The sequence below is a fragment of the Daphnia pulicaria genome, chromosome 1 (genome assembly GCF_021234035.1).
Source record: "Daphnia pulicaria isolate SC F1-1A chromosome 1, SC_F0-13Bv2, whole genome shotgun sequence".
Lineage (NCBI taxonomy): Eukaryota > Metazoa > Arthropoda > Branchiopoda > Diplostraca > Daphniidae > Daphnia > Daphnia pulicaria.
The window spans coordinates 40,368,565-40,390,518 of record NC_060913.1 but is presented as its reverse complement, the minus strand read 5'-3'; the positions used below and the strand labels follow the sequence as shown (position 1 = coordinate 40,390,518).

General features: G+C 41.8%; 4 protein-coding genes across 7 annotated transcripts in view; 3 read left to right on the top strand and 1 right to left on the bottom strand.

The window, feature by feature from the left end:
- Positions 1 to 415: 415 nt before the first annotated feature.
- Positions 416 to 3,882, top strand: LOC124320301 (cationic amino acid transporter 2-like). The gene is made up of 14 exons (XM_046783113.1): positions 416 to 886; positions 966 to 1,067; positions 1,141 to 1,269; positions 1,344 to 1,499; positions 1,596 to 1,700; positions 1,769 to 1,933; positions 2,008 to 2,132; positions 2,202 to 2,299; positions 2,381 to 2,420; positions 2,490 to 2,589; positions 2,677 to 2,985; positions 3,059 to 3,225; positions 3,286 to 3,394; positions 3,471 to 3,882. The coding sequence occupies exons 1-14, from the start codon at positions 733 to 735 to the stop codon at positions 3,560 to 3,562; spliced, it is 1,851 nt and encodes a 616-aa protein (XP_046639069.1). The 5' UTR covers positions 416 to 732; the 3' UTR covers positions 3,563 to 3,882.
- LOC124320233 (regulator of nonsense transcripts 2-like) lies at positions 3,403 to 8,466 on the bottom strand. Of its 2 annotated transcripts, XM_046783005.1 has the most exons (17): positions 8,257 to 8,465; positions 7,769 to 8,161; positions 7,371 to 7,712; positions 6,916 to 7,305; positions 6,765 to 6,858; positions 6,522 to 6,690; positions 6,308 to 6,455; positions 6,024 to 6,242; positions 5,461 to 5,958; positions 5,209 to 5,388; positions 4,952 to 5,143; positions 4,825 to 4,887; positions 4,618 to 4,755; positions 4,368 to 4,557; positions 4,061 to 4,299; positions 3,904 to 3,996; positions 3,403 to 3,815 (listed from the first exon to the last, which is right to left on the bottom strand). In XM_046783005.1, exons 1-17 carry the CDS (start codon positions 8,329 to 8,331, stop codon positions 3,702 to 3,704), a joined length of 3,537 nt encoding a protein of 1,178 aa, XP_046638961.1. In that variant the 5' UTR covers positions 8,332 to 8,465; the 3' UTR covers positions 3,403 to 3,701. The 2 variants fall into 2 exon arrangements, with proteins under 2 accessions (XP_046638961.1, XP_046638960.1); XM_046783004.1 differs by having other exon boundaries at positions 4,368 to 4,755; positions 8,257 to 8,466.
- A 2,264-nt stretch (positions 8,467 to 10,730) lies between these two features.
- Positions 10,731 to 21,954, top strand: part of LOC124320213 — a 103,131-nt gene continuing 91,907 nt past the window's right edge. For 2 of the 3 annotated variants that reach the window (XM_046782958.1, XM_046782956.1), the window contains exons 1-4: positions 10,731 to 11,390; positions 11,455 to 11,597; positions 11,667 to 11,853; positions 11,939 to 13,643. In XM_046782958.1, the coding sequence (XP_046638914.1) occupies positions 13,377 to 13,643 (267 nt within the window). In that variant the 5' untranslated portion in view covers positions 10,731 to 11,390; positions 11,455 to 11,597; positions 11,667 to 11,853; positions 11,939 to 13,376. The remainder of the gene's footprint in view (positions 11,391 to 11,454; positions 11,598 to 11,666; positions 11,854 to 11,938; positions 13,644 to 21,954) is intronic. The other variant, XM_046782957.1, reaches the window with a different exon arrangement.
- On the top strand, positions 11,149 to 12,262 carry LOC124324614 (F-box only protein 22-like). The gene is made up of 5 exons (XM_046784381.1): positions 11,149 to 11,205; positions 11,277 to 11,390; positions 11,455 to 11,597; positions 11,667 to 11,853; positions 11,939 to 12,262. Exons 1-5 carry the CDS (start codon positions 11,149 to 11,151, stop codon positions 12,260 to 12,262), a joined length of 825 nt encoding a protein of 274 aa, XP_046640337.1.

The window sequence follows — 21,954 nt, the reverse complement described above, 5'->3', positions numbered from 1 at the left end:
ACACCTTTATCTACACCAGATGGAGTGGGCGGATCCGTTTCCTCGAGACTTTTTCCGACTCATGATAAAATAAATGACGAGGGATTTCCTAAAGACTTACCAATTATTAAGCGTAGGGATGTTATCCTCTTTCTTCTATACCAAATGACATCGACAATAACAAGCGACAGTTAGCGCACACACACGCCGTTGTCTCCGCTTGCCAACACAAATCAGCAGAACACCCAAATAAGGAACAACATTTTGACACTTGATAAGGACCTTTTCGGCGCCGGCCCCGGGCGCACGTGTGTGTGGTTTTTGAGACATTAATGGCGTCGGCGACCTTCAGGATTTTTCTTTTCGTCGTCTGGTGTAGTTGCACTTTTGTAGGCCGTACTGTCTTTTGTCTTATAAGGTCGAATTCCAAGTGACAGCTCGTCTCAGTCTCAGCACTGGGTCACACGGTACTCTGCCATTGGCCTAGTCGGCTGCGCCCAGAAATCACTCCCCATTTCTTCTTCATCTTTTGTTTTTTTCGCCCCGTTTATTTGACTGTTATTTTTGTCCTGACAAAACCGAAAGAAAAGATACACCAATCAGTAAATAATCACCGAAAAGAAAAAGCTGGGGCGGTATTCGGTTGCATCCCATCCAAGAAGTTGGAATTTTGTCCTGTTGCATTTTGTTTCTGCGAGTGTCTTGGTCAGGATCGTCTCTTGTGGTGGCCTTCAATCAAACAGACATTGGAAAATGAGTTTCTCGCGGAACGTGATTTCGGGAGTGCTGACTCGACTCTTCAGAAGAAAGTCAATGGCTCGTGAATCTCTCGAGCTCAATACCAGCCAATTGGCTAGAGTTCTCACGGTGTGGGATCTGACGGCCCTGGGGGTCGGCAGTACCCTAGGTAATTCATCATTTCCATTTGATTGTAACAATTTTATTGATTTTTTAAAATAATAACCAAAACCAACTCGATTTTGCAGGTATTGGAATTTATGTTCTGGCTGGAACAGTGGCCAAAACACAGGCCGGTCCTGCTGTCATCCTCTCGTTCTTTATCGCAGCCGTGGCTTCGCTATTAGCCGGTAAACGTTTGTTTTCGTAACCAATCAGACAAAATTTTTTATTATTATTTAACCTTGATCGATGTTTGCCCAGGTTTGTGTTTCGCAGAGTTCGGAGCTCGTGTTCCCAGCTGCGGATCGGCTTACGTCTATTGTTACGTCACGCTGGGCGAAGGGCTGGCCTTCTTAATGGGCTGGAATCTCATCTTGGAATTTGTGCTGAGTATAAATTTCTTTTGAGACAGTCGAAAGCGATTGTGTAGTCATTTATACGTTATCACCTATTTAACCCATCAGGTACGAGCAGTGTGGCTCGAGGCTACAGTGGATACGTTGATCAACTGTTGGGCAACCCCATGCGAAACTATTTCCGAGAACATCTCAGCATGGGCGTCGAGTTCTTGGCGTCCTATCCGGATCTCTTCGCTTTCGGTCTCGTTCTCACTCTGACAGGTACAAGATAGAACTTTGCATATTCCAGTTATTCTTTGCCGCATTATTCTTTTAACTGTTATGTTGTGGTTTTGTTCGTCCAATTTGGCGCTGTAGCCATTTTGACTTTGGGAGTCAAAGAGTCCACTCGTTTCAACAACATTTTCACTATGTGCAATTTGTGTATTGTCTCGTACGTCATCATCTGCGGATGCTTCAAAGGTACGGCGTAATTGATTCCACAACACGGAAATAACACGTGAATAATTGATATCTTTTTCCCAAAACAGTTGATTTCCACAATTGGCAAATCAGACCGGAAGAGATCGAAGATCCCACCGTTCGAGAGAAGGCAGGATCTGGTGGCTTCTTGCCCTTTGGATTTAAAGGCATCATTGCCGGAGCTGCCACTTGTTTCTTTGGCTTCCAGGGATTCGATACCATTGCCACTGCAAGTATGTACTCATCAGATTTAAATTATAACCTTAAAAACTGAATTAAGTCTAGAAATTGATCAATTTGTGTATAGGCGAGGAAGCCCAGAATCCGAGGAGAACCATTCCGTTGGCCATCTGCATGTGCCTGGGTGTCGTTTTCGTCGCCTATTCGGCCATGGCTGCCATCTTGACGCTCATCTGGCCTTATTACCTTCAAGTATGATCTCGACAACTTTTGATTAATTTGCATATCCTTATCATTTCTTCCTTTATTTATTTTTCACAGGATATTGACACTCCGATCCCTTATGCTTTTGAACAACTGGGCTGGCCCGTTGCCCGATGGGTAGTTAGCATTGGAACGCTTTTCGGTCTATCTACCAGGTCATATTAACTATGGGAACTTTTCTGATGGTGAACAATAACGTAACAAACCCATTTCAATTTTTTTGTTTGTTTTAATAGTTTGGTTGGCGCCTTGTTCCCGTTGCCCCGTATCGTTTACGTAAGTTTGAAACTAATTAATGATCAAATAATATTAAATTTTCTAAATGAGAAAATTGAATTGATTTAGGCCATGGCAGAGGATGGACTTTTGTTTAAAGTGCTCGCACGAATCAACTTTAAAACTCTGACCCCTACAATCGCCACCGTTGTTTCTGGAACAGCGGCAGGTATATCCCATCTTATAAATCCTTTTCTTCGATTGCGCAATAAATAGTTATTAAGTTTAAACGTTTCGGGTTTGTTTTCCCATCCAGCTTTGTTTGCCTGCCTATTTAACTTGCAAGATCTGGTGGACCTGATGGCGCTGGCCACTCTGTTCGCCTTCGCTTTAGTCGCCGCGTGCATCATCGTTTTACGCTATCAGCCGGAAGAGAACATCACTACAGCGTCGGAGAGTGGCGAAGTGACTGGACTCTTGGCCGGCGTTGCCCAGAACCAAATTCGTTACGTGTCCGATTCGTCAGTTGAAAGCCAGACAGTGTTGAGACAGATTTTCGTTCAACGTGGACGTCTACCAACCGGATTCAGTGGCAAAGTTGCTTCCTGGCTCACTGTTGTTTACGGTATTTTCCATCAATTGTTTTAGAAAAGATTCTCAGAATTGATTTTAATTAATCATCTTTTTATTATCTATAGTACTGGTTGCAATCGCACTTAGCCTGAGTCTCTCTTACACGGCGGATAACCTCGTGCAAAAGGAAACGTGGGCTCTAACTTTAGTTGGATGTCTGACAACTATTTTACTGATATCACTGGTGGCCATCCACCGACTGCCGCAATCACCCAACCAGCTTGCATTCAAAGTACCACATTTCTCTCCTAAAATTAGATTTCGCTAAACTAATCAATTGAAATATAATTAGGTCCCTCTAGTTCCATTGTTGCCAGCTTTGAGTATCTTGATTAATGCGTATTTAATGGTGAATATGAGGATGGTTACCTGGGTTCAATACTCCATTTACATGGCCATAGGCAAGTTGAAAGAAAAAAAAAACAATTCTTGTATTGAACTTAAACAGTAATTATTTGCTTGCTTCATTTCTGTCAGGTTTATCTGTTTACATTGTTTACGGCTGGCGAAACAGCAAGGAAGAGACACGTATGCAGGGAAAATACGACGTCAATTATGACGTAAAATAAACCTATGTCTCGTCGTACATCGCTTCCGCAACCCGTGGATTGTTCCGTGATATTTCTGGATCCCTTTTCATTTTACTTATTTGCTCAAAAAAACTAATCAAAACTCTGAACATCGCCCCTGGGGGACGGCTGAATCATTTCACCGATTCTTTCTCGCTCCTCCAAATATGAGCTCAGCGTCCGGAACGCCTTTGGGATGCTGGAAACGACCTCGGCGATCGCGATTGACGTTGTGAACAGCTGGACGATTTACCTACAAACATAAATATTTTGTTGTAACTCCAAGTCAAATGTATTTCAATAAATAATATTGAGAACTTTCTGAATTTGTCATCACTTACTCCGCCGTACAAATCCTGAAACTCTTCTTCTTCCTGGCGTTCATTGAAATCCAGTGTCAACTTTTTCACACGTTCCTTCTCCGCTTTTTCGGCCTGTGTCGCGAGTCACAATAGAAATTAACCGCCGTCATTTTAAAAGTCAAGTGGAAGACAGTACCTCTTCTCGATTCCGTAGGTTCTGTGCAAGTTCAGAGTCCGAAGGCACTGCCAGATTCTTGAACTGTGGCTTATTGCCTTTACGCGTCATTAGGAAGAAATTCACCGTAGGATTGTCATGGACTGCTGAAGGAGGAGACGAAGCGATGGCGGCACAGGCGGAAGAAGCTTCAGCAACTGCCAAGGCACCTCCCAATTCACCTCCAATGGAATCGCCCAGAAAATTTTTATCCGATCCATCTGCAACGTGCATCAACCAAGTGATTGATTAATAAATGAACAGCTCGGCTCGTTTCCTCTTAACGCACCAGGTCTTTTGAGCGATGCCTTAACCTGCCAAGGGATGGCAATATCGACGGCAGGTGGTTTGCTGACTTCCTTGCCGCGAGTGTATGCATCGTGAATGTTCTCGGCCACCATACGATCTAGAGCGGCCATGAAATCGTCATCTTCGGGACAAAGCGCTTTCCGAGGTGCTGTTACCACACAGCGGTCGTCCTGTAACAAATGACTCATATTAGCATCCAACCATTTTCTAGCATTACAAATTCGACTTGCTTCGACGTTGTGCGTGTCTTCGTCCGGTTGGGTGGTTTCACCACGTGTGGTCATTTGAGACATGGAACGAGAAAGCGATTGCTCATCATTGATAGAGTCGTCGTCCACTTCCCGCATTTCTTCGCCTTCCTCCATATCCTTTTTTAAATAAAACAATTTCCAATAATTTAATTCTTTCCTATTACTTAAGTTCCTTTTAAACATTACCTCTTCTTCGATGCAGGCCAAGGTATCATCGGCAAGTACCACGTCCATCTGCAATTCTGGCATCTAGGAAACATAACGGTACAAGGGTTAATTTTAAATTCAAAATCCACAAAGTATGGATAGTTACAGCTTGTGAAAGTTTATTCATCAGTTCCTTCTCCAGATTTTCCACTGCATCGGCAGCTTCTTGCAGGGTTTTATAAGCTTTCAATTTCGGACGCAGGGTCAACAGCATGTCCTTAATGCCAAAATCAATTGCTACTGGAAATGGATTGTCATCGGTCCAGATCGGCAAAGATCTTTTGAACAAATAGTAGTACTAGACACAAAAGGTCACCATTAATCAATACTGTAAACAGACTGTGACAGCTAAGCGTTAGTTACCTGCAGATAAACCAGGTAATAGTCCAACCGTTTTTTAGACAATCCCGAACTGAAAAAGACTCCGCATGTGTCAAGGATGGTCAAGACTAATCGTAACCGCATAAGGTTATCTGGCTGATCCAAATCGGATTCGATATTATAATCGAAACTGACTGCGAACGTGATGCAAGTGTACAGAACCTGCAGATATTTTAAAATGTTAGCAATTTTAGTTGCTGATAAAATAGAAAAAAATGTAATAATGTGCAATACTTTGAAGACGACCGATGATTCAACCATGCGGTAGTTGTAGAGCTCGGCCAAGTATTTTGCCATGCTCACGCGCCTTTGATTGAATTTCGATATGGGAAACTCTAAACTCCATCTTATATCCTCCAAAACGGCATCGACTATCCGGTGACCAACGAATTCCTGATAGAGTGTCAACTCGGCCACGACCCCAGCTAATGTACGAATGTTAGGAAACTTGACCTTCCACGCTGAAGTTAAACAGCGAACAGCATAAGATGCTACTTCAGGATCTTTCCAGTTGAGCTTTCTAAGTTGTTTGAGGATCTTATTTGTAGATCCTTTGTTTCCAAGCTCGACAAAAAGAAGTTGGCGGATGTATTGATGGAGCGGAGGACGGATTTTGATGTGACTACTCCTAGCACTGCTATCCACGGGAACGACTTGGTAGTAGGCATTCTCAATCATCGTCAGATAGCGCGAGTCTGACGCCAACATCGATTTCTTTCGCATCATTTGATCCTTTTATCAAATATTGGGAATTATTATTGCAATACTTTATACCAGAAAAGAGTTAATCCGTGTACCAAGTAGACTTTTGTGCGTTGGTGGGAATCTGGCTGGTGAAGCAGGAATCTTCCGCACGTCTCAAGCAGATGGCACGTCATTTCAATGTAATGATGGGCAAAGTTTAGCAAAAGCTGTTTAAAACATTGCAATGCATCTGCGCATGGGTACATGCCAAATTTTGTTAGCTCGCCTATGAAACGAACAATTTTCACCTTGGTCTCGATATTTATTTGATCCTAAATAACAAAAAATAATAATATTAAGCTTACAACATTAATCAAAAACAAGTCTAAAAACTAACCTTTTTCCGAACATGATATTTGAAGTCTTGTCTGAGGAAGTTACACAAATCTGTCGCAACTTCAGGGATATACGGATGCAAAGTGGCCACCAGTCGAGAGTAGAATGGCAAGAGATCCAATCGAGTTCGCTGTACAGTAAATAGAGCCCTAGGTGTAAAATAATATAACATTAAAGGATAATTCGATTATTATTTCAATTTTTGGGGGGTTTACCTAACGAGTTTCTTGCGATTGTGTTTTGTGTTTAGATTTGTAGAAAACTCAATGGCAGCTGAGTCGATCATTTCACGATTGACGCAAGCTGTCAGAGTGGTAAGAAAACTATCCAGTAGCACTTTATTTGATTGAAGACTGACTGGAACATCTGCATCCTCTTTTTCATCTATTTAGAAAGCCAAGAAAGGTAACGACCATTAAAATATAAAGGGAAATATAAAACAATAAACAATATAATACCTTCTAACTCGGCAGGTTTGATATCTTCATCGCCTTCATCTTTGACTTGCTCGCCTTCTTCTATTTCTTTCGCTTCTTTTTCGATATCAATCATCTAGTACAACAATAAATTAAAATTCAACACAAATTAAAACATGGATTAGGTTCGTACCTGTTCGACTGGATCGGGAGGAGGCAGAGTTTCTGCGGTGACTTTGGGAATCAAGTTTGGGAGATAAACGCTCAGATTAGGAAGACTTTCGTAGAACTGTCGCCCTTCTTCGTTCTCCCACAGAAGTTCATTTAGAGTTTCGCGTGCCTGATCTGACATGTTCTCGCACAGCTCCAGCACAGAACACTCTTCGTCTCTGGGACTTAGATCTTGTCGAAGCTCGGGTAACTCCTCAGCCAAGATGTCAGCAAATTGTTGGGTCATGTTCAAAAGTTTTGTAAAACTTTGATTCAAAATCTCCTGCTTTTCTTTTCTTTCGTTGCTTAATTCTCCTTTCGTTTGTAAGATCCGCCGATTTTGTCTCTCGAAGTTTTGAAGTTCTTTGTGATCCTGATAGTAAAAAAAAATTAACGGAAGTCCTTTCTAGGAGATGGAATCAAACTAATGAATCTAACCTGAGTAAGATGTTTACAGAGAGACGTATAATATTCACGCAGGAGGTTTCTAACATTTTGGCGTTTGTCAGCTGGAAGCCAGTTGCTCGTTGGAATAGCTATTTTGAAGCGTTCAGCATCGTTCAGCAATTTTTGAGAAACGAGACCTGCGTAGTCCTCCCCACAAAACTTGCAGAAAGCAAGAATGATGGTGGCGCTGTTATGTTCTTCCTTGTCGCCATGAATCAAATTGGTAAGAAAACTACCGAGTAAAGGAAGACCTTCTTTAGGGGTCAAAACTCCGCACGATATCAAATCCGCATAGAATCGGACATCGACTCTCATCTTACTTGGATTTGAAATCTACAAAAAGAAAACGTGTTTCAATAGGACTATGATAAAAATATGCTAGGGTATACCTTTTCATCTTTCTTCAAGGAAAGAACTTTTTGCCATGCTTCTAGAATTTGGGGGGCAAAGTCAACATATTTCTCGTGAAGGACAACACACACTTGCAGAATGCTGGCGATATCTGTCATTTTTAATTTTGCTTCAACAATTGCATTGGCAACTTCACTGATGTATTTGGTCAGGTTCAGTGTGTTGATGTCCTTCAAAATGCTTTCTTTTTGGGCTTCTGTAAAGTTCTTGAGCTTTCTAACGAATGCTGTGTTCTTTTTAATGCTTGAATCTAATTTCGAAAAATGGGATTCTTCTGGACGATTTTGAATTGTTGCATGAATCCTACTACGAAGCTTTGCTTTGTGAGTAAAATGTCCCTCAATTTCCGCTATTGCTTCTTTGAAATTTTTCTATTAAAAAGAAAAAAGTGTTTAACACATGACATAAAATGTTGAACACATCATCAGTCTCAACATGTTGTTATGGTCTCCTGATTACAACTTACCAAGGCTAAGAATTCTTTCTCCTCTTCATCCAATACAAGAGAACAGTCATCAGGTAGCTCAGAGGTAGATTCCATTTTTAAATAAAAAAATATTCAACCAACTGGAAATTAATTTTCGTATGGAGAACCGATATGTTTTGTTTAACGTAGTAACCGAGGAAAAAAAAACAAAATCGCTATCTTCGACTCAAGCAGACAAATATTTGTGTTACAAAATATAGCGTCGTTGCCAAACTTAGATGTGATAGATGTCAAATCGCGTTGGAAAAAAGCACGGACAGAACAGAAAATTGAGGGGACATCACATTCAAGATTCGACCAATCCAGAAAGAAAGTTGTTCCTGATTCATTTCTTTATCTCAGTTTTCCCTTGCAAATCCCGATCTAATATTTATATGGCTGCGTTTGGGAGTTCCCCGGAGTTCCCCTCTCGGATCAACCTGCTTTGAAAGTTTTGAAATCTCTTTGAAATCTAAAAAGGAGAATGGCACGTAATTCGGATGCAGGGAATGGCGTGCGCTGTTAATTTAATGGGAAAAGTAATTTATATAGAAACTCAATGTCATGAATGACCAATGAATCATTCCGAGCGGTTGCTAACGATTGTGATAGTAGGATACTAATAATGATAATTAATAATTTGTGTAGCATGGCGTCGAAAAGGAATCGTTTCTATGTTGCGATGAGCAATCTAGAAGCTAGAAGAAGTAACGTGAGCATCGATTATGTTAATGTATTCTTTGAACGATACAAAAAAAGAACAGCTAAATATTCTACATTTTAATGATTTTGATATAAAAATTATTCTAACTAGACCTGGCTATTCACATTCTCTCCTTATGGTTCTCCTTATGGTTCCTCGAGCACTTAAAGTTAAATCTATGCAAAACTGAATAATGCATGTAAGCAGCAAACTACTTTCACATATAGCAACCACTCGCTATATACAGACAACTAATGCATGACTTTCTAGTCTTGGTACAAACGCTTAACCGCTAAACGGTAGTAAAAAAAAAAGAAAAAAATGAAATCTTATTACATGTTTTCTTAATATCCTGTTGTTCTGCGTCCTTTGGGAATCCCTTCTACTCCGTTCACAATGTGAAATGGAGTAAAATTGTCGTTGTCACAAAATACAACTTTTGTTGATGACTGTAACGCTCAAACATACACCACATTTTTCCAGGAAGTAGTTTGTAGAATCTACTGCCCTGCGGTTGAATAAACAACTCAAGACACTTGCGGAATGGGCGTTCCGAATCGACTCTTGATATACTTATTGTGTGCTTTTTTTATTAATTCAGTATCAACATTGACCTAGCAATTGGAGCATGGTCCATCTTTTTAGGTCCTCGGTGAGAACCGCTTCGAAACCAGGGCGAGATTTCGACCAAACATTTTACAAGAAGCGCTTCCCTCCGTTCGAGCTATAACTGAAATGACAATGATAAGATTTAGAACTTGAGACGCCCATCACGTTGTTCTTAATGTTGTTCATCCTATAAGAACATATACATACTGGGTGGTGCCCGCCCGATGGTACCCTCATGGCCGAAAGTCGGTCGATGGTGTTACAATGGTTCCGTAGTATTGGGCACGAACCCAATCATATCAGCACGATATACTGCACAGGATGTGTCTCCGTGAAAGTATTTTAAAAGAGCCATGTCATGAGGGCCAAGTCATCTCGTAACACAAATCAAACTACTAGTGGAGAAAGCCACCGTCGTTTTTGTTGTTGTAGACATTTACTGCTGGGCTTCAATTTTTCAGCACAATGAATGGCGAAAGTTGACATTCCTTTCTGAATGAAGGGGATGTGCATGCTTTCCGCATTTTTCATAGAATATGCGGTAAAATACTTTTTGATGAGTGGCAGTTATTTCCCTTGTATTTGCGTGGTACTTGAAGTAGAACCTGTAAGATCATTCTGTTCTTTGGTGTACTCGTACACAGGGAACTGTAAAATCTAGCCGAGCCAAAAACCTGTCGACACCAGCAGATAAAGAAGACAATACAGGAACTCATCTTTAATAATATGGTACAGTGTTTGCAGGTAACGCGATCATGAATTCTGAGCGTCGTTCACATTACGTGCGACTATTTATACATTCGTGACCTGTCTGCCAACGATTTCACGCAAGTGTGTGGAAACTAAACCAAGTTTTTGATATGATGACAAGGAACAATCGACCAAGAAGAAAGAGGGTTTCCAACTTTCCATGTCGCAACAGATATACGAAAAGCTTGTAGAACACTATCGGACAGGAAAATTCTTCAAAGGAAAACTTTTCTGTCAAAAACGAAGGGAAAAATTGTAGCAGGGCCTCGTTATTTTTATTTACGATTATAGAATAAAATGAACAATGTCATAAATGTCATTATACTTCGTTTATGCAGCACAAACAAAACAATTCAAAATAGCGCCGAAATTGCCATCACATCTGGTTGAAGAAGAAGATTCTGTTTAGTCTCATTTTCTTTTCGGAGGAAGGGAAACCGGGAAAGTGGCTTACGTGATGTTTTTCTGATTCAAGTTTCAATGAAAAATTCTATTGGAAATGGCAAATAAATCTGATGGCGAAGAGAGAGCGTCGCCATTGCTTGAATATGGTATCACTAAAGCTGTTTTGCAAAGTTTACCCAATATTCTGCAGCTCAATAAAGCATCTACTGTATGCAAATCTTGGAATGAAACCGCGAAAATTATCAAGAAATCAAGAAATCAGATCTATTGTACAGCAAATAACGAGTCCTTTGAAGATTATTCTTGTGTTCAGAGCCTCATATCTATTATGAGAAGTCAGCCCTGTCTCTGTTTTGTGTTTCTGACTCATGAAGGTTTGGCAGAAATACCACCACCTCTCCCCGAACTGAACTTGGACGGGCACAATGGTTCTCATTTTGGGAGGTGCACAGAGTATAGATTGTTGCATTATCTCAGAAAAAGTATGCCATCTGACTGTGTTATTGTTGGAGGTATAGCAAATGGTGTTGTCACCTCAACTCCTTCTCTACAGACAAATGAAACTGAAGATGGAGATGGGTACGGCCTGATACTCATACCTGACATTCCCTCTATGTCAATACGAAATTTCTACCTTGATAGGCAGAAGATGAAGAAGTTTGGCAAGGTAATTTTGATTTACCATATTTTTGAGAAATTTATTTGGATTAACTGTTTCATTCTTTCTGTAGGCGATAACTAGTCAACCAGAAGATGTTGGACCTCTGCTGAATATTAAAGATGATGATCAAGTAAAGTGCCTTATATTATTAGGTACTGACGCTTTCAAAGAATCAAAATGTATCGAAGCAATTTGCCGGTATTTTCAAGACAGGTATTCTTGTTATTATCTTTGTTTGAACAAATAATGTGGATATTAATTTTATCACACTTGTATAACTAGAAGAAACCAGAATGTAGCCATTGGTGGTGGATTTGTAGAGGCAGCCGTCCATCCGGATGTGGTAGACGGTGATCGAGAGTATGGCATCACTGGGCTTGCTTTCTGCGGCCCCAATGTTATCGCAAATTCAATCATCGTTCCACCTGATGCCACCACTGATTCTGATATTGAACGAGTAATCCTTCAGGTGAGACGGCGGCAAAAAATCTCAGAAGAAAATATCCCTGATTATTCATATCAAATCAAAAACGTGCATTTTCGGTTTGGAACAGTTGAAGGAAAAACATGTAGTCACATCTCCTAGCCAGAAGACGAGGAGCATCGGCTTCATGGTCGCCTGCGTAGCCAGAGGTACCCACCTCCATGGCCGGTCTGGAGTCGAATCTGGAATCTTCCGCAGACACTTCCCGACCACACCGCTTCTGGGATTCTTCGGCAACGGGGAAATTGGCATCACTTGCCTCGGCCCATCTTCATCATCGACAAATCCCCATTCATTCCAACCAAACCTGCCTAGCGCTCCCAAAAAATCACGAACCACATATCTTCACTCTTATGCTACCACATTCACCCTGATCTCCTTCCCTGTCGAATAATAGCCTCTACAAGCAACTAGATCCAGACACACTCGACAAAACAGAGGCAGAGATTGAAAAAAAAGGTTTGTTTTCCTTGAGAACCGGCCTAGAGTAGGGAGAGAGAGCTGACGAAAAGTGGACAGTGGTCTCCTCTTCTCACGGAAAGAACGGGAAGTTTGATGTGTGTATCATAAATTATGCGGTACAGGCCCGAAGGCAGTTCTGACTCTTTCCATTTGAGGAAGAAGGAGGTGGTAAAGACCAGCGAAAATAGTTAAAACAGAATTAATCACAATGGAATGAATGTTCCGGTTGGCTGACGATCGGTGCTAGAGCGAGCCCACACTTAAGAGAGACTGTTGTACAAAAGTAGGAAACCCAGATTTAATTATGTAACAAAACAAGAAAAAAAAATATGTATTGTGAACAGAATAAGTACATAGGAACGAAATAATTTAAGTACATATGAAAGGAAGACCAGAACCCGCCTCTGTACCGAGTTCCTAGCGGACGCAACCGAGTCATACCGTAAGAGGGAGAGAGAGGGGCCAGCCCAAGAGTGCGCTTCTTCAGTCGACTTGCAGCTGTTGAAGACGCAGGTTGTGTCTATTGAGTGTGTCGTGTCGGTGACTGCTGTTGTTTTCATTCGGTATCAATCCTCCACCCCCTTGTGTACTCTCTGAACTCTCGCTGTTCTGGATCAGTGAAAATCCCGCTCTTGGTATATTTGTCTCTCTCGTCCGTGCGATTCATCCGTGACTTATTACTTAGTTCTCACCAAACAGTGTGACCGTATGCATTTTCCCATTTTGTGGATTGGATTTCTATTAATCGTGCAACCAATAAAAATCAATCAATTGAAACAAACAACGAACTAATATAAACAATCCAAACTTGTGTTTTTGATTTGTGACAAACTTAAACAAACGACGTGAACGGATTCAACACGTTTTCCTATTTTTTTTTCCCCCCCTCTTCCAGGAGATGTGCCCCCGTGCTGCCGGATGGTGCCTGATCCAGCACGTCGAGACGGAATAGTAACAAGGTCGTCTAAATTCCCATTCGAGAATAAATAGAAGAATATTTTGAAAAGAAAAAAGAAACACCCCCCTGAAGTAAAGGAAAAAAGAAAATGAGGGAGTATCACGTTTTGAGCGCAATGGTGACAGAAGCGCCTCGCAATCTGGGCCGGCGCATCTCTCGTCGGCTCAGCATGTCGGTGGCCAAAGTTCCGACTTTCATCCAGTCCAAATTTCGGACCGACGTGGACGTCGCCGATTTCAGCGCCAGCGGAGGAGCTGGCGTCGCCACTAATAACGGGCAATGGTGGCCCCAGCAGTTGAGACGATCACGTCCCGTCACTCTTCACATCATCCTGCCCAACGGAATCGAACGCACGGTCAGTGGAATTTTACACCCTTATCATTTTCTGTAGATGTTCGTCTTTTTTTTTCGCGGTTGAATGGCCAATCGCCGAGTTGGTTGATTCGCCATCATCCATAGTCGGCCGTGTAGCGGATGCGATATGGGTATGATTCGGGAATCATTCATCATTTGGCCTCGGGATCCATTGCCACCCGTTGGGTGGCTAAAGTGTTCATTTATTTCCTTCTTTTTCTCGCTCGTGCAAAGCCAATGAATCAAACAGACGAAAACAAAAAAATGGAAACAAAAGTGAACGGGGGAGTAAACCGAGTTTGTGTGCGTATAATGGGGCGGTAACCTGCCCCCAGGGTCGGGAAGAACGAGATGGTCACTGGAAGACTTAGAAAGTTAAAATCTCGTTTTGTTTCCAAACGTACGAACCTGTCGTACAAAATTTGGAAGGAATCTGGTCTAATTGACTGAACGCGGTAGCTTTCATTCCGCCCAGTTTACTCATCCGTCCAACTCTCAAGGTCCGTTTTTCTTTTTATGGAAATGATTAAAAAAATAAAAGTATCGCGACCGTGACAGCGTGAAGTGGGCGGATGGAACGGATGAACCCAAAAGAGGACAGGTGGTGCGTCGTCGTCGTCGCCGTCTGTCTGTCTGTCTGTCTTGTCAAGTACAAGGCCCTCGCGCATCTTTCCTCCTATTTTCTTGTTGATCCGCACCTTTTGATGACTCGCGTCTTTTAACGCTTTTATTTCGCATCTTTTCTTGGCTCACAACTTCTCGTGTTCTTTGGAAAAACATCCTCCCGGTGAGTCTCGCGCGCGCAAATTCCCCTTTATTTTTTTATCCGCCTTTTTATTTTATTTTCTCATTGTCCCGATGAGATTCACGGTCCTCCTTCTTCTTCTTGCCGACTGATTCGATCCGCCGACGTATACTCTACAGGTACGTGTCGCCACTCCTTTTTAGAAACACGTTGGGAACAGATTGCCTTATTCTTACCCCTCCTATCTCACTCTTCTATTGAACGATGAGTCCACTGCACTAGAGGGGACACCTCGCAGCCGCCGAGTAGAAGGGGAAAAAATATATTTCAAAAAAATAAAAATGTCCGAAGAAGATGAAGAGGAAAATAAGAAGGAAGAAGAAAAATGAAAGCTTCTGGGTATCTAATGTCTTCTCTATCTTGCTCATCTCTCTGTTGAGGGCCAAGTTAGAGCGTCTTGCAAAGGTTGATTGCCCGGCAGCTGCTGGATAAACACAAGCGAAAGAAAGAGAGACAGAGACCGGGAGGGAAAATGTAAGAATAAGAAATGTATGAAATGGCACTATAAGAATATAGAAAAAAACGACCTGGGCGAAACAAATTGACCGCGCGTTGAATTCCTTTCCCTTTTTTTTTAATTTTATTTTTTCAAAAATATTTTTTCTTTTTTCTTTACTTTCCATATCCTTCACGACAATCAAAGCCAAAAAGGATGCGAGATGATTCAATTTTCTCATCCCTTTTGGGCATGGAAAAATTTCAGTTTTGATGATTCGCCGCATCCGCGTTATGTGTGCGATTGGTCTCGTTCCACAAGAGCCCGGAAACGCTGGAAAGTGAGGGCTTTTTCCTCTTTATGTGGCTGCACTCTGAAGAACGTCATTTGTCCAATTACGCCAACGTACATACAGTGACAGAAGAATTTAGCAATATAATCACACATTCAGGAAGTAGGAAAATATGTACGCTACAAAATCGTTGGCTCGAGTCTTCTCTTTCGTTTGGCGTTTAGCATTTCCGCCTGCAATGGCGCATAGCATCCGCTTTTGTCTACGTATAAAAAGATAACTTTTTTTTTCAGCATGTGTGTGCTTGAGCTTCTTTTCTTTTTCCTCGCCATTTTCCAACGTCGATTCGAGTCGCCTTTAGTCGTTTCCCTTTTCATTTTTTTCTTTCCATTATTCGTGGGCTCGCTCGCTCTTTTTTCCCAGTACACACACACACACACATTTTTACTCTTGTTTTTCTTCTTGTTCTTCCGTCCGAGTGATGGACGTCGCCGGACGGTGGAAAAGTAGAAGAAGAAAAAAAAAAACAAGTCCATAATATCCTCGCACGCTCGCGTCAACGGCCTCTCTTTCACATCGTTGCCGCCAGCAGATTCGTATCACTTGTCGGAAGAGTTTTTCCTTGGCGTTGGGCTGATAGCTTTTCTACTCAAACCCCTTTTTTTCTTTTTGTTTCTCTGTGTATGATGCGCGTACGCTTTAAAATGATGATTCGAAGCTTAGTAAGCTTTGCCAAGAACACTCGGTTCTCATTTCTTTCATTTGTTTTTGTTTTTTACTCTTAGCCACCCTCCGGGCTGGCTCATTCACGTCTGTAAACATCATCAGAACATATATATGAATTCGAATCTAAAAAAGATCCAATCCCGATGAGCCAAAAAACCCATTCAGCACAGGAAAAAAATAATATTTTTTTTTGTTAAGAAACGGATACGATTACCATCATCATCATCAGTCGCATTCGGAAAATTTATATGTTTTCCCCTATTTCGGAAAAGAGCAGAAAACATTTGTTACTTTTGTTTTCGTCCTTCTCGCGTTTCTTGTTTGCTGCTCATTTCGGCATCATAAAAATCGGACAATAAAGATAGGAAGAAATCATGTGCAGTTGTCGATGATTTACGGCGAGTTATTTTTCCTTTTTACAACGGAATTCATCGCAGGGCTTAGGAAAAGAAACCAAAAAAGAGAAAACACATATTGAAGTTTTATTCTTTTCTTTTTTCTTCTCTCGACGGGAATCTTGTCTACCGTATAGTATGTGGCGTTCTTCTTCTTCTTCTTCTGCCGGATAATTGCTTCTATGCCCGGTGTGTGTGCGGTCGGTCAGTTTGTTGAACGTTATTTCTATTTCCAAAATGGTAGACACACAGTCAAGAAAGATGAATACTAGTCATCTTTTTGAAGCGCATTAGCTTCTCATGTCTACTCTGTTTCTGGCTCTCTGCGCGGTGGTGGTGGTGGTGGAGAGGCTTGTGTTGATTACCGGACCGCTGTCGGTGATGGAAAGAGAAAAAAAAAAAAAACCCGAAAGGGCAGTCGAGAAGGAACACGGTTACCGCACGTGTGAAAAGACGAAAGAAGAAGAAGAGGCCGGCCACTATTAGTTCCTCCGAAAGACCGAAACCAACTTGTCTCCACACAGTGTCGCTTCTTTCTGTACCTGTTGGTCACTTCCTCATAGCTTTTTTGTTCCTAAGACTTGTTTTTTCTTCTTTTTCTTTTTTCGGGTAGTATTATTATTATGGCAGCTTGGTTGGAGGTAACTAGCCGGGGATAGCGTACAGACTATGATACACAAACGATGAGAAAAATGGGGAATTATCAGACGGTGGTGGTAATAATAAACCAAAGTTAAAGAGCTCTCTTCTTCTTCTTTTTTTTTTCTGCTAACGATCCGACGAGAAGTACATAACCGCCATCGTCGTTCGGCCATTGTTTACTTTGTCCCCCCCGTCTCCCATTTTTCCTGTTAGATAAATGTTGTGGATGGACAATTTTTTTTCTTCTCCCTAACAAACGCCCATCGTTTACATTCTAACAAATCTGTCGACTGGCCGCGGCAAATCTTGTCCGCGTTGATTGAAATTCCCAACGTCAGGGGAGAAAGAAGAAGAAGAAAAAAAATGAGTTCTCCAAGTCGTCTAGAATTTGAACGACGGAATGGGGTTTTGTTCAAACAACGGTAAAAATGAAATGAAAACGTATGACTCCTAACTAAATATGGGAAAGGGGCAAGCGCAAGAAGGTCCTTCTCCTCACCTGTCGCACCTTGTTGGGTTTCTTTTGGTCCCGTCAGATCCGGTTTGCGCGCTGACCGCGGTCAAAACATGCGCCCGTGTTCCAGCGCTAAAGTCGTGAACGAATTGCCCAAAGAAGTCGAGAGTCGTCTAGTTCAAGGGTGAACACCTTGTCAACCCGATTCGCTCGACTGGACGAAAAAGAAATAATTGGATTTGATTCTCTTTGCCGTCAATCAAAATCATATTCTGATTTAGAACAAATAACTTTTTAAAAGCGTTTCATGCCACGGAGACATTTGACGAATCAAAAAGTCAAATAAGCGATAGCCGAGCTTGCAATCACTTGAAACGTTAACGAGGAAATCCAAATAAGGCGGCGACTAGAACCCAGCGCGATAAGTCGTCGGAGGGGCATCCTGTTTTCGCGCAAAATGGTCAAAAAGTTCAACGAACTAACAGGAACCGCCGTCAATCGACAACGAGGAGAGACTCCGATTATCAGTCTTTTGTTTGTTTGAAATAGGCCACTGTCTTTTTTGAAATGTGAAATATTATTATCTACTACGGTTGGTATTCCGGTTTTGTGTTGTGTGAATTGCTCCCGTGCAGAGGCGTTTTTAACGAGGCGAAGTTCTGTACGTACCGAGTCCTTGCGTTTCATCATTAGCCAATGGTGTGTACAGTGTGTATAAAAGAAGCAACGAGCTGCAGTCACGCTCTTGTCACGCGAAAAACGACGTGTGTACATACGCAGAGGTGGGAGAGGAGGATCTCCTCCTCCGCGGGAATGGGGGCTCCCAACTGTTGTCCCGCTATACAACTCAACTCGAACTTTACCGAAAATCACGACAGAATCAGCTTATTCCAAACGATGTTTGTCTTTCCATACCGAACGAGGGTTGAAATGGAAAGAAAAAGGGGAAGAAGAAAAGCGCGGTTGATATTATTGTACGAACGTACTCGTTGTGGTGACCCGGTATATTACGTAAGTTGGCACGTTATCCTCATAGCGGACAGAGTTCATTGATTGTCATGACGACGCCATACCCGGAGAAAGAGGATGAACCGCTACACACCCCGGTAACACTGCGCCATTTTTTGTTTCTTTTTCTTTTTCCAAAATATTTTCCTTACTTGAAACAAACATGAAAAGGTCACCGAGGGTCATCTTAACTCACGACCGTTATGGTTTTTCTTTCTAGTTTCTTTTTTTTTTATATTCTTCTTCCACTTGTCTGCTGTTGTTGTTGTTCCGTTTTTTCGTTTCTTTTACGAACTTTTGCTACGATCATTATCCGACATTTTCCTTTTTTCTGAAAAAAAAAGAACCATATTTTCTGGCACTTGTAAAAGAAAAAAGGAGAATTGTAACCGTAACTCCCATGTTTTATATTCGCCATTAGTGCCTAGTACTTGAACGTCAAGTTTCGTAGGGCTCGAATGAGGGGGGGGGGGGGGGGACCTAGAGCTTGTCTAGGGTCCAGACTAGAATCCGACAACTTCTTTTTATTTATATGAGCCCTGGCACGACGACACACTTTCCCGTCGTTTTCCAATCTTCACGAGACGACCGCTCTCCCACTCCCTACATTCTATCTTATCACAATTTCTTGCATCTGGTCATGGTCGCTCTCTACTTGTTGCTTTATTACTTTACTCGATATTTCAATTAGATCGTATCTTTTAGAAAGTGTCGAATTTCAAACCTTGAGTCTCTCCCCGTTATGATAACCCCACCCTACCCTGTCGACCTGATTGTTATCCATTACGGCGAATTCTTAACAATTTACTCTTTTTTTTTTTTTATTTTACAAAAAGAAATCCAACGACATTTTCTACCTTTTTATTTTTCGTACGACCGCATAAAGATTTTCTGTTTTTAATGCCCAAAATTCCGGACGATATCCGGCGACATTGGTTACATCCACCACTGCAACTTTTGAACGTATTTTTATTCTCACCTTTCTTTATTTTTCCTTTATTTTTTTCGTGTGTGCGTCCAATTTTTTCAATTGCCGCGACCGAAGAAGTGGGAGGGGGGGGGAGGACTGGCCGGAAATCCAGCCACCACTGCGGCCGCGTTCCAACCGAACGCGGGATAGCGCTCGTCCGTGATGCTCGTGTGAGTCATCATTAGAGTGACTATAGCTTCCAATCCCAGAGAAGATTCAGCGGCCCGAAGGACACGCACAAAGATTTTTCCCTCCCCTCCTCACACAGTAGCTGTTGAACAACAACAACATTCACGGAATGCCTTCAAGGGTTGATGGGCAAAAGGGGGGTGGAGGATTGATCCATTAGTTTGTAACGTAAAAATGTTTCTACGATCTCGCGTGAATCGAAATTGCATATTCACATACATATGGAAATGGGTCTTGGAGAGTTGGGTCGGACACCGCGGTCCGATGAACCCGGACTGGAATGATCCGTCATATTTTTCGTTTTTTTTTTTTTAAGAAATGATAGTTATTCTTTTTTTTTTCCTCTTTTGTTTCGAGTCGATTTGGAATGAAGGGGTGGACATTGCTTATTTTCATGTTGTTATTTATATTACTACTGGGAAGGAATGGGCCGAGGCTTCCATTGCTTTCCTAAGCTAGTTAACGCTGGAGCGACAGGTGGCCGCGTGAGTCTAGCGACAGCTGATGTAGTACCTCGCGTACTAACCAACAACACTGAGGCTTATTATACGGAATTAAATGGTAGAGAAATAATGTCTCTTTCTTTTCTTTTTTATTTATTTATTTTTTTCCTTTTGGCTTCTCTCTTCTCTCGTTTGTTTGGCAGTGACAACCAAAACAAGAATTAGAAAACAAGAGAAATGGGAAAACCAATTTCCCGGACTTCCTTCCTTCCTTCTTTCCCCCCTCCTGCCAAATTTTCTGTTTCTTGTTTCCCATCGCCTTGAAGTTCTCTTGTTGCAATCGGGAATCGAATTTACAGCGTCGTAAAAGGCATTAGCGAAAAGGCAGGAAGAAACTGTTACACTCGGTGCGGATGACCGATCTCCGTTCAGCTCACTTCCCTTTCGTGCAACGACAAAAGGCCGGCCAACATCTTGATTTCCTCTTTTCTATGTTATTGTGTTAAATACTCAATTCTAGTCCGTGTCGCTTACGAAACATGTTGAAGCGATACGATATCGTGACGTCCCTTTTTGGGTTGAATTATGAAACTTACTAGGAATAGGCGACTCACCTGACCGCAACTGATGCTAGTCATTTCTTTCCATAGGTCGTTGCCATGGCCGATTTTGTAAAAAAAAAAAAAAAAAAAAAAAAAAAAATATTTTCAAATCACTTTTGAATCTGTTTGAGTGGCTCTACTCTGCCATTATTCGTGATAAAGCTGTCTGGCCCTTTCTCAATGAAATATGAAAATGGCTATCGGTAAACGATGGAGGTTGAAGCAGAAGAGGAAAAAAAAGAAAGCACTTGCCGGTATCGAAAATAATATCATAAAAAATGATGGGAATATTATCGTAAAAGAAGTATCGGGAGGAATGAAGAAAAAGAAAAATTGAAGGATACGCCCCGATATTATATGGTATGGCTCGCAGGCGTGTCGATGATCGTTTGCCAATGGTTCGTTTGGAATCCATATTAAATAGATAAAGTCAGCTGCTGATAATTGAGAGGGGAAAAAACAACAACAACAACAACAACGAGGTTCGGGTTCGTGAGCGCGTGCGCAAAAGAGAAGGGACCAGTAGGGGTTTGTTTTTTTACGTGTGCTTCTACTTGGGTTGCCGTTTATTTAGCGTGATGATGCAAGCACGCAGTCGATGACACGGAACAAGTCCCACACGCTAAAAAAACACGCAGTGACGTCATTCGCTCCTTTTTTCTCTCCCCCGTCCGCCATTTGAATTGTTTCCTCCCAGAGTTCAGAATAATTGAATGATAACCATCGCCTTGTTTGTTTGTCTGTCTGGCCGGAATCAAATGTCTTTTCACTTGAAAGGTGTTTTTTTTTTTAAGTTGATTTTTCTTTTCTTTTTTTCGATGGGGAAACAAAAATTACAGGTGGTGGTCTGTTTGGATGGGAGAGCAATGTTCTTCTTCTATTCTTGACTCGGGAGGGAATTTGTAGGAAGGCAGCACAACAGATGGTTGTCCCATCGTCAGCTCCATCCATCCGTGCTCCGTTCTCATATAAATGAAATACCGGGAGCGGACCGATTCTTTTCTCTGGCTCTCCTTTTCTTTCCTTTTCTTTCGTCGATTTTCAATAGGAGTTTGTTGTCGTCATTGAGAGACATAGTAGAGAATCCGAGTCTACATACACTGTTTGCATCTGGGAAGAAAGTTTGAGATAGAGGAGTCATCTTGGGGCTACAAGTGATGGAATAAGAAGCGATAATCAACCGAGCAGAAAACGATATTATGACCGGCCGCGCTCTTGAAAACTGTTGAACACGAAAAAGTTGGGGCCTTGGACATTCACTGTCGTTCATTTTCCGAGTCTGTGGGTCTTTAAGGGGCGGAATAAAGGTTCTGTAATAATAATAAAAAAAGGAGACGATCAATGAACTTT

Coding starts and splice junctions, on each gene's coding strand:
- LOC124320301 (XM_046783113.1), top strand. CDS start 733: ATGAGTTTCTCGCGGAACGTGATTTCGGGAGTGCTGACTCGACTCTTC. Junction 887..965: donor GGGGGTCGGCAGTACCCTAG/GTAATTCATCAT, acceptor TCGATTTTGCAG/GTATTGGAATTTATGTTCTG. Junction 2,590..2,676: donor TGTTTCTGGAACAGCGGCAG/GTATATCCCATC, acceptor TTTCCCATCCAG/CTTTGTTTGCCTGCCTATTT.
- LOC124320233 (XM_046783004.1), bottom strand. CDS start 8,331: ATGGAATCTACCTCTGAGCTACCTGATGACTGTTCTCTTGTATTGGAT. Junction 6,243..6,307: donor AATATCATGTTCGGAAAAAG/GTTAGTTTTTAG, acceptor TTTGTTATTTAG/GATCAAATAAATATCGAGAC. Junction 5,144..5,208: donor ATTACCTGGTTTATCTGCAG/GTAACTAACGCT, acceptor TTTTGTGTCTAG/TACTACTATTTGTTCAAAAG.
- LOC124324614 (XM_046784381.1), top strand. CDS start 11,149: ATGGTTCTCATTTTGGGAGGTGCACAGAGTATAGATTGTTGCATTATC. Junction 11,391..11,454: donor AGATGAAGAAGTTTGGCAAG/GTAATTTTGATT, acceptor TTCTTTCTGTAG/GCGATAACTAGTCAACCAGA. Junction 11,598..11,666: donor TGCCGGTATTTTCAAGACAG/GTATTCTTGTTA, acceptor TTGTATAACTAG/AAGAAACCAGAATGTAGCCA.